At 37.3% G+C, this 11,813-nt stretch overlaps 1 protein-coding gene across 1 annotated transcript in view; it reads right to left on the bottom strand.

The window, feature by feature from the left end:
• arid5b (AT-rich interaction domain 5B) overlaps positions 1–11,813 on the bottom strand; it is a 69,216-nt gene that overhangs the window by 19,266 nt on the left and 38,137 nt on the right. The window contains exons 5-7 of the mRNA XM_088634928.1: positions 4,784–4,905; positions 3,636–3,837; positions 1,902–1,954 (exon numbers count right to left, since the gene is read on the bottom strand). Coding sequence (XP_088491054.1) covers positions 1,902–1,954; positions 3,636–3,837; positions 4,784–4,905 — 377 coding nt within the window. The remainder of the gene's footprint in view (positions 1–1,901; positions 1,955–3,635; positions 3,838–4,783; positions 4,906–11,813) is intronic.

Here is an 11,813-nt window from a genome sequence, read left to right as displayed (position 1 = left end):
TGTATATAGATGCAAGGAATTGCTATTAAACAAATAAGCATTTAAATCAACTTTATATCAAAAGTAAGTTACTTCTATCCAAAATGCAATCTGAAAGATGCAGTTCTGCTACACCATTTGATATGCTCCAATGGGAATACGGGCTGGGAAATGCCCAAAACCTCTTAACTAACAAAATAACGTGCAACATGAACAAAAAAGGAATAAAAACTGACTGAACTGACAGCTACTGTTTTGAAACTGTAAAAGTGAAAAATTACAATTTAAAATGAAAATTTCGAATACATGAGTAATGTTTTATCAGACTGCGTGCTAACACTGCAGTACCCTTCAGACGAGGACAAATGGGTTTGTCAAATTTCAGAATTACAGGAAGGGCTGGACCCCTGAAAGGCATGCAGGAGCTCTCCTGATGAAACCAATGGGATGGTCCATACATTTTAATGGATGGTGTTCTTGCCCAGCATCCAACTAGCACTGAAAAGCCAGAGGTTACTGAGTTAAAACCTTAAAGTCTCCCAATTAATAACAACCTTGATCTGGAAAAGTGTGAAAGCAGTAGCTTTCAGCTGGAGATGCCGCTGAAGTGCTGTTTTATGTGCTGTTTGTCTGGTTGGAGATGAAAGCTTTAGAAAGAGCTCTCACAAATCTATCCACAAAGATCTGATTTAAATTACAAATGTAGAAACAGAACGCTATCTGCAGAACTGTTACCATACAATCACAGTATGAGAAGTGAAAGAAAAAAACATTCTAGAAATGGGGCAATTAGGGTGTCATTTTTAGATGTCAAAGGTTTTAAGGTGCCTTTGTATAAACAGCCTACGTCACCCTTCTCAAGCAGTTGAGTAAAACCACTTGATACATTGTTTATAGTGTAACCTTTCACTTTATTACTTACATTCTACGGATTTGAATTTGGTTTTGGTCAAAATATGAACTCATATGCATAGAATTCATTTACTTCAGCTTGTGGCACAGATCCTAATTGCTGGGCTCTACTTTTACTCCACTGCTGTTTGCTTTCATGTTGCTACTATCTGTAAGTAAGGCTTAAAGTTGACTTTTGGCTAGAATATAAAGTATTGTCTGACAAACTACTATGCTAGCTGTGGAGCTTAATCTGATCATTGTGTGCAATGTAAATATTTCCAGTGACATCATCTTCCTGTGTAAACTGATTTTTATTACAGATGTCATCTGCTTTTAACCGATTGAAAGTAGGCAGAGAAATGGATGATTTTAATGGTAACTTGCAACTCATAACTGCATTTTGAATAATTTCTGTACAGTACACATGCAAACCACTCTGCTTCCTGTACACAAAGAAGTAGGCTAAACTACCTGATAAAACCAGCAGATAGAAAGCTTGAAAGAAACCTTTGAAATATCATGAATAACTTCCTGTTTATTCACAGCGTAAACAACTTGGCTAGCACTCTCTCTTTCTTTTTACAAAACTAATTAACAAAGGCAGAATCATTTACAATATCTTAATGGCCTTAACTGATTAAATTGAAAGTCTTAAATACTTTTTTCCCCCCATATTGGAAATGAACAGATGTCAGGTATGCTGCCAAGTGAAATTTCTTTATTGTGCTGTTGGCTTGTTGTACAGTAATAGTCCCTTCTGAATCTCAACATGGGAAAAAATTACAGAGTCTACTAATTTCCTTGACAGAAAAGAGTTACATATGTTTTCCACTTGTAGATTTTACAACAACTGCGTCGTTTTGCCAAATGCAGATCTAAGGGGAAGCTTCATCCAAGCTTTGTCTAGTAAACACACATCTGACAGCAAGTCTAAAATAGGACACTGATTCTGCTATTGTTAAATATTAAAAACCTAAAGGAAAACATTAACGTTAGAGAACTGAATGGCAATAAAATTAAGTACTTACCAGTTCATATCCTCCTAGTTTCTGAGCAGCTTGAAACATAGTCCAAAGGTTTACTGTTAGAGGGACAATAAGCATTTAGATCAACAATACAATACCAAACAATCAGTCACCTACACAATACAGAATATTCTTTAGAAACTATTTAGTACCTTGTTATAAAACTATTGTCTGTTAACATTTTACTGTCATAGTTAAGTCACTTTACTCCTGACATTTCATTTTCCCACACAGTTGTCAGATTAATGGGCATTCAGAATTGAAGAAACAACGAAATGGTGTTTTTTTAATTCAAAATGATTGTGTTAAGTTTTCAAATGTCTGCCAATAAATTATACAGGCTCTACAAAAGGTAATCAATCAAGAGTCAATCACCACACAAACACAAAGCCTTGTATTTTTCAAAATGACATTTTCTTATCCACATATAAGCCTGTATTGATTTTTTTTCTCTTGTTACAAATATACCACAGGGATAACGAAGGGAGTTATTTTTTACCATGGTGAATGACTTCAGGGATTCAGCTAAATCATTTAGGACTTAACACTTTTAAGGTTTGCATTAACGGTGATTGCTGTAGTACTATTTTGTTAGAATGATCAAATCCTGTATATTTCCTTGTCCTGTTCAGCTTCTTGTTCTAAAAAAGCATTATTGCAGACATGCACACATCTGACCCAGGCACCTCCAATGTGGGCAATAAATATTTTCAATATCTGTAACGCTGAGAAGGGTATCAGAGCAAGATGCCAATATAACAAATGTCATCGTCTCTTCACAAGGACACTGCTAAAGAGTAACTGTAGGCATTCCTATTTATTGAACTGAATGCCAGACAATTAATATTTTAAGTGTGTTGTCTCACAAGTACATTTTAACGGTGATGTCTCACAAGTACTCTATAATATTCCTAGTTGAGGGCTTATTGGATCTAGATGTTGTGTTACTCCTGGGAGAGAAAAACACAACATGCTTCCGGACAGGCAATCATGTCCATTTTGACTTACTGTCTTTTTGTTTCTGCCCTGTAGAAATCTAGTAGCTTTTAAAGCTCTCAGCAGGATGGAAAATATAACTAAATGGACCCCATGGCCAACATAACAACATAACAGCTGGTACAACAAACGAAGTGTGCTGTAATATTAGGATACAAATTGCTAAAACATGGATTACTGTTAGTGAGGTACAAAACAAAGTGATTCATTTTTCCTTACAGCTTCTTGTCGCCAATAGTTGCAATATCTATTCCCGTAAGCAGCTCTGTTCTGTTACTTCAGAAGTATTTTAGTACACAAAGGAAGATGTGAATACAATCTGGGAAGAGACATTCTTTTCATATTTTCAGTAGATTCAGACGGCTGTTTCTGACACCCCTCAGAACAGAAAGGTCTCTCCATATTGTCATTGGAGGCATTGATGCTGAAGTAATTAGCTTTGGCTGAGGCCTCCTTGTGCCATGGAGTCAGATGGGCAACATTAATTTATTTTTTCTACACTGACCTATTTAAGAACAAAAGTAGGTTTTGTACAAGAGATTGCAATGGTAAAGAACACCCATCTTACTGAGTTGAAAAATCTCGAGATCAATATACCATGCCCACTTTTCCAGGTTTTGTCAGCTTTCATAATAATGCCTTAGAACACAAAACTTGAACCAGGGTTATAGACATTACCCCCTGCAGACAGCTCAGATTTGATGCTGGTATTGTATATAGTAAATAGTTGCTTCTACTTACTCTGCTTGAAACCAAGGTATGGTATCCGCTCAATGGGTGTTTTCCTTTCTTTCATGTATTTGTACAGAGCTACAAGGAAAGCCTGCTCATCAGCTCTGCACTCCTCACCTGCCCCAAGCTGAGGCTTTTCCTCGGCTGCCACTTTTTTACAGTTACTGCTATTTTTGGGTTTGGCCACAACTGCCTTAGATTCAGTTTTTACCTGGAATTAAAGACCGTTTGGGTAGATGAGAAAAGAGGCAACAAAAATGCACACAAAAGCTCTTCCATAAAAAAAGACAACAGGTTAATGTGGCTTTTCAGTCAAAAATTTAACCTGTTACCTGAGTGTCTGCCAGTAGGTGGAACACATGCATCTGAGTGGAATGCAGACTGGCATTCCAGAGCTCTGCTCTGTTCTATAATTAGTCCAGAGAAAAGCACTCGGATACATTCCAGGGCTTAAACCCTTTTACACAAAGGGTTGTGGGAGAATGGAACAAACCGATACCTTGGGTTCTTTCAAGAAGTGGCTGGGTGAGACACTCAGGTTACAGAGGTACTACCATCCAAAACAGCCTAAATGGGCAAAATGCCCTGGTCTCGTTTGTAACCTTTCTTTTGTTCTTGTATGTTCAGAGAAATCCAGTGTTCAGCATGACACGTTAACAATGTGCATCTTCCAATCACATAACGCAACAAAAGGAAAAGGTGGCCAACGGTATTTTTATGACCTTTTTAAAAGTACTGTGTATTAACAACCAACAAAATTCTTGGATTTTTAATTACATTGTTTTCTATTGAACATTGCATGTGAGTCATGTTCATTTTTCCATACTCCTACATGGTAACACCAAGATCTTAAGCTCAGTTACGGATAGCTTAGATCACAAGGAAGTTGACTTTCTGCCTCTTGGAAAAAGAAAAAAAAAAACAGGAGGAGGGTTTTATGCAATACCTTTTCCTGTAATGGATAAATCGTACATTATGCGGAACAGAGGTCACCATAATAACAGGAAATAATTACCGGGATATTTTAAATATTTGATGTTAACATTAATTCCGAAATTTCATCCAAGCACAACCCGAGTCCCAGGCCAGGCATGGAAACGGCAGAGGACTGGAAGGCGGCGTATGGGGAGAAGGGAAGCTCGTGAATAGTGGTGTACCTTGGCAGAGGCCTTCCCCTCTCCCGCGCTGCTGGACTCCCTCACACCGTTCAGCACCTGGGAGTCGCGGCGCTGGGACGTCGAGGGCTTCTTCTTGCGGGGCCTGCCTTTGAGGTTCGGGGCTGAAACGCAGGGAGAGGAGGCGGCTCAGACGCCACTGCGCCAGTGGGATTTGCGCCACCTTGGCTACCAAGCATGGCACGCTTGACAGAGTGCCAGCGCATATACAGTACATAAAAAGGCAATCATTTTGGTTCATTCCAACAGGCAAAAATGTGTTCAAAAGCCAATTCAAAAACTGTATTCAGAACGTAAGGAAAATGCAATGTTTACCACCATATGTTGGGAACTGTAAATATACTCCAGTGATGAATAACAAGCACTCTATTTGTGGTGTAATGAATTACTGATTGAAAACCCAAATGTGGGCTATTATCACTAGTATTACATTACAATTAAAACACATGGACTGGCACATTATAAGATTACATCCCACACTGCAATACAATGTTCCCTTGTTTAACTGTCTGATAAGATCTTAAACTTCCTTGGAAAAAAAAAAAGAGCCTGCAAAGACCAACGTTTGTCCAAACAAAAGGGCAATGTATCCCTAATGATTCAGTTGTCAGGTCAATTAAATGGAGAAGCAATCAGCCCGTTAACTGCTTCGTTCTGTCCGCTGCGTGTTATTAAACAATCAGCGAAATCACATTTTTGGAACGGCAATATCTATATGCCACCTGCACAGACAGTCTGGCCATATGAAAAAAAAAGTCAGATAAGCCATTTATACCAGAACGGAATGGCAGAAATCGAATCTAATAATTTCAATGAGGAGATTCAAAGTAACATGACATGCAGAGTGATAATTAAATCATATCCAAGGTTATAGCAAGCCCACGGGTAATACCTATTTGCCAGATCATATTTTCATTGTAGTTTAAATCAAAATATAATCATCTTTTAAAATAAGAGATGAAGTAATTACAGAAAGCAAAATCTATTGTGACAGCATGGCATTTTCCCTCATGATCTTTCAGCCAGAAGCACAAAATGGCAAACAGAATTAAACAGTTTTACTAAGAAAACATTTACTACATGTTATCACCTTGGCAACCACAAGGTTATTTTTTTCTTCATGCAGCACTGTAACAAACACGTTTGTTCAGGCCTCAGAATAAAACCACAGACCTCACAAGGGGTAGAGAGACATATTTGGAAATAAAAAGCTTGTTTCTCAAATATCAGTTGTGTTTGTCCAGAAGATTAATACTTCTTTTTTTCAACACTACAAGCCTTATAACAATTTACATTCCAAACTCATGACTAACAAATTACTCATGACAACTGAAGTACATTAACTTCTATTCTACTTTGTTTTACTATGCAATAAATCTGAACTGTTTCCACATTTCTGCACATATAGATTTTAAATGGCTAGTATCCTGTTTATTGCAATGCGATATACAAATACATGCTAAATAAAGTGTCCCTAAATAAAACGTATAACTATTCAAGCATTATATTAAACGTTTCCAAACATACATATGAATGCAGCAGTGTGGTGCAGTGGTTAAGACTTGAGACTCCGAATTGGAAGGTTGTTGGTTCAAGTCCCAAACAGGACAGTGACGTTGTAACCTTGAGTAAGGCACTTCACAGGAACTGCTTCAGTAAATCACCCAGCTGTGTAAATGGTTACAAATGTAAATTGCTTTGGATAAATGCATCATCTAAACACGTTCCAATTTATCAATTAAAATTCTTGGCGAAGAAAGGAAAAAAAAAAACGTCAAAGTCCACTTAAAAAAACCCCAACTAAAAACGTTACCCAGTCCTTGCTGGAGCCTGTAACAAGTGGGGCATGATGTGTGACAATCCAGAGCAGCACTGCATTTTAGAGGCATTTGGCGCCTCAGACTGTGTGAACAGTTTGGCTTTCTGGTCTCAGTTTATGATTTCTTTTAGGTCTCCACAGCACTCCATTACTCACACATAAACAGATTAGTGACTGGCAAATAATGGTAGAATGAAGGGGCTGGGCGGGAGACAGTGGAATTCAGCTACCAGGCTGCCAGTGACCCTCGTGCCTTCAATTGACCAACTTTAGCTGGACCTACTTTCTGGGCTTGGTGAGCACCAGAGCAAGCGTCACACACTTCTGTCCAGCACAGTCACACTGGAGCTGCGTCACTGTACTACTTATGGAAGACAAACAACCACAAGGAAGCTAGCTCTTCGTAAGAAATGGTTATGAAACCCTCTTAAGAATGCCAACTGGAAATGTAATCACTAGCTAGATAATGCAGCAAACTATGTAAACAGTTAAATTAAGTCTGTTATTTTGTGCTGTTGCTTTTGTAAAGAACAATTGAGCAATTGTTTTTCAGGTTTTTCCACATGTAATTTATTTCTTCACGTTCCCTGACAGCATATGCATTACTTTAAGGGCTTAACAATGATGCAGCACTTTACTTATCGAAGGTTAGAAAGATTTAGCAGGAAAAAAAAAAGAAACTGTCTTACTGTCACTCAATACATATAAAACATTTCCCCTTCCGTGTGCAGTTTTTGTGGGGGAAATGTCTTAAGTTTAAAATCCACCTCTGGACACTGCCAGAATCTGGAAAGGCAGATCTCTAAATCTACACGGAAGGCTGTCAGGAAATTGAATCAAATGAAAAAAAAAACTTTAAAAGACAATATCCACTATGAAAAGAATTATGTTTTATACCTCTGTGTTGCTATGTACAGTTATTGCATTTCCTCTTGCCAAAAAAAAAACAATCCTCAACTTGAAGCTCACAAATGTGATTCACACTCACAGAAAACTCAAGCTGTGCATTTAAACAAGAGCTCTGAACAAGGATATGAACAAGACATTGCTGAAATAGTTCTGACTCCATTACTCACATTTTCCATTCGCTCACTAATGCAATGTATGGCAATGCCGTACTCTCCATTTTCACGGCAATTACTCTGCACTGTATATTGCTAGTGCTGTGGTAACGACAATGTGAAAAGAGAGCAACTACAGAAGACAGCTCTGACAACAAAATGTCTAATACAGTAGAACAGACTTCAAAATGTATGACTATGTTTAAATACAAGGTCTCATATTAATTTAGAACAAATGCATCCAGACTTCAGAAAAAATGAAAAAAGGCACCACAAAGAAATTAAGACAAACTGTATTTTAAATAAAGATAAAGAAATCAAGAGGTTATGGGATTAGTCCTTCCTTTAGTTTACATTTGAGATACAGTTCTGAGTTCAAGGAAAAGTACAATAGGTCGCATTACTAGAGAAGCTATTGAAACATTATTATAATTGAACAATGTTTCTAAATTACTGGCTTTGCTTTGCGTATTTACAGAAGACGTGTGATCTACTAACAATTTCTGCATGGGGGAATCAGTCACACCCGGCAGATGTTCTTTGAGTCAAGTGTTAAATTACCCCAACTGGCACAAATTAACCCCCGTTACTCAGCTCAGACTTTACACCAGGATCAGTCAAAGCCGAAGTAAAAGATTTTACAGCTTTTTACTGTTGTTTGCTTTTTGCAGATTTGCTCACATGTTTTCCAACACCGTATGCAGAGATGAAATACTTTAATGAAGAATATCACATAAGAACATTACATGTAAAATTATGAAAACAGTTCTCTCTTTCCAAAGCTGACTAAACTGTACACACTGCACCATCTGTATTTGGAATATGGAAAATCAATCCCCTTATTTTCTCTCTGTGCGATTCCATACTGCTGGATACAGCAGATGGCACTGCAAAGCACAGAAGGAAAAAAAAAAACATACACGATGAATAAATGATACGTTCGTCACTGAAATAATGCTCTACGCCTCTAAATCCCCTTCTAAAATAGCAACTGTTCTATTTTTTTTAAATCTTATGTAATTATGTAGTGTCCTCTAAATCAACAGAGACCTATATTTTACCAAATGAAAAATGTTACTCTGTAAACTCTGCATATTTTTAGACTCCTACATTCACAGAATATAAATTTGTGGGTTTTAAATAATTGAATTATGCAGGATTGCTCCCAGAAAACAATGAAGTGAAATGACACTAGAGAACAGAAGAACCCAGCACACCAACCACTGATAAGGATGAGATGAAGCGAAGGCTAATGGAGTTGTGAATGAGTGGAGCACAGGCAATCACAGCAATGTACACCTGATAGCACCACTGGGATGCTGTAAAAGATGCCCAGCAGGCACATGTCTTTCTGTGCCAGTGCTGTACTGGGATGCCACTGGCACAGAAAGACATGTGCCTGCTGGGTATCTTTAAGCATGTCTTCAAGCTCCATTGTACCCTGTCTGTTTTTAAACTGGCTCAGCTGTGTGAGAATAATTCGAGGATAAATTTGACCCTTTTCATATATTTTTAATTAATAAAAACACGTGACATGCTGCAGCTCACAAGCACCGATATCTATTTAGAATGTTTTTTATTTGTCGTGAAATTCTAACCATGAAAACTTTGAACTTTTCGCCAAACTCAATCAATTTTATCCATTGTGATCTCAAGACTTGGCTGCCCTAGCAAAAGGGGCAAGAGCTTTCCAGGCAGTCTTAAATCATATTAATTATCAAGATGGAATGCTTTGTCCATCAAAGTGCAGCGTATCATCTCAGACAATGCACTCTGTCATCCAGTATCACTGGTAACACAGTCAGAGAGGTGTAAAACTGTGAAATACAATAAGCGGGGAATTACAGCAGAACAAAGAGTACTACATTTTCACGTAAATGAAAAATATGACTCTTTCAATTATGTGTGTGTCTAATTCTAGCCTGTGGTTTTCTTTACTCACAGAAGTTCTTTGTACCACATGGTGAGCAGCATATTTCATCAACCAGCATTATTAACTCATGACCAACTGTCATTTGATCATTATCGAACACAGAAAGACTTCACTCCCTCTCAAACACACACACAAAAGAGATCCTTATTTGGTTAACTTTAGTTGACTCTCATGATGACTATATTTTCCTTTATGACTAGCTTGCAAATGTATTTTTAATTTTATAACCTTGGAGGTAGAATTATTTTAAAAAAATGATGACAGGAAAATAAATGCAGGCTGGCTGGAAAACTTCACTGAATTATTTATATCCTTTGTGTTACGAACCTCTGTACTGTATATCGACAAACAGTTGCCCTCTAGTGTCAGTCATGTGTATTGCTTAGATCTGAAGCAACAATGACCTCATACACATGGAAAAATATACAGTATATTGCATATACATGTCTTTGAGGCACTGACAAAAAGAGATATAGAAAAAAACAGCTTCATGTTTTCAGACTAATTAACTGTTTAGTTACTCATTTAGAATACCTACGGCCCAGAAGTTGAGTAATTGAAAGCAAATGTTGAGTCAGAAAAAACGTAAACAGCATTTCTTTTAATAGCAATTTTCTAAACACATATTCCAGATGCCTGTTCCCTTCTGCATCTTCATGACGGAAAAAGAACAAAGGAATGCATTGTGCTGCTTTCTTTTCTCCCCCCTCCAGTAATGTACAGATACATTTTTTAACATTCATTTTTACAATTTTAAGGTCCCTTATTTAAAGCAAAAAATTCCTGAATTCTCAGGTACACTTTAATATGTTTGTTGATCAGTTATTACTATATTCCTCTCACAGAAAGCAATAAAATATAAAACTAGACATAAACAGCCCTTAGCCTATTTAGTTGTGATTAACTATGCCTCTGCTTGTTCACAATGACTAGATTATTTAGTATATACTGCAAATTCAAAGTGATCTGGAGCATGCAGGAATGCCTGCGTCTTATTGTTCTGGCTGTTTAACTGTCACCGAGCAGGATTAGCATAAAGATCTTTTCTTCTTTGCATGCTTTATCTCCTAGCTCACACCCATTTCTAGAAAAATAAATGAAAAGGGGGGGAAAAATGAACAACACAATACACTTACTAAGACGTATACTCCAGTAGACATGTCTTCACCAGCTTTTAACATCGCTACAAACAACAAGCTAATGGGACTCCACCGTCTTCAAGCTCCCTATTAATCCTGCAGTTTCAGTTTGCAACAGACACTTTCACAAGCACTAAGCATGCATGTTGTGAAAGGACACTGGCAAGGGGTCAGCCTCAGCAGGTCCAAGGTTCAGTAACCCTGGAACAGCACACAACAATATGATTTATAGACACGCAAATTAACGATCTCTGCTGAACAACAGATGCTGTGTAACTAAATACCTACACTGGAGTATTTTCCATATATTTAACTTCGTCTTCACTTAAAACGTCACACAAGAGAGATTTAGGAATGGCCATAGTGTATATTGATCTTGTTCCATCCAGACCTACTTAATACACAGTCCATTAATTACCATACAATGATTTTTTTAAACTGCAAAATTATTCAACTAAAATTAATCACATCTTGATGGAACACTTAGCATTTCTGAAAACACAATTTATGCTGGTCTTGTCATGGATCTGAATAATTCTAGCTGTTCCAAGCATAGAGGAAAACATGTTTAAAATCTGTAATTATATTCATATACAGTGTATGTATAGTGCATTCACGTGTTTTTGAACACAAATGTCAGTTCTGAACATTAAAATATACAGAGATTGATTACTTTAGATATTGAAATGCAAGTGATGAATATACAACAGAAGAACCATACAACTTGTAATATATTCTTTCATTTGAATTGCATATCCATTGGGGGAAACTGTCATACATATTGAAAATTTACATCAGAATAGCTGATGCAACAGTATTATTGCCACAGCAGTGCGAGAGCAATTAGGCTGATAGATGCAATCATGTTAAAAGGAAGGCATACACAGCAGACAGCTATTAAAACTATGTACTTGTGTTCTTACTAATGCATGTGCTCTCAGACCTTATATAACACTGCACTGTGCATCTCCCCAGGCTGCTCTTCCATCTTAACGTTGTGCAGTGACAAACTTGTTTAGGAGTAAGCTTGAGGCAGTCAGCTGAAGAGAAGGTTAGTGAT

The sequence above is a fragment of the Lepisosteus platostomus genome, chromosome 6 (assembly GCF_059453375.1).
Source record: "Lepisosteus platostomus isolate fLepPlt1 chromosome 6, fLepPlt1.hap1, whole genome shotgun sequence".
Lineage (NCBI taxonomy): Eukaryota > Metazoa > Chordata > Actinopteri > Semionotiformes > Lepisosteidae > Lepisosteus > Lepisosteus platostomus.
This window is presented reverse-complemented; position numbering and strand designations above follow the sequence as displayed.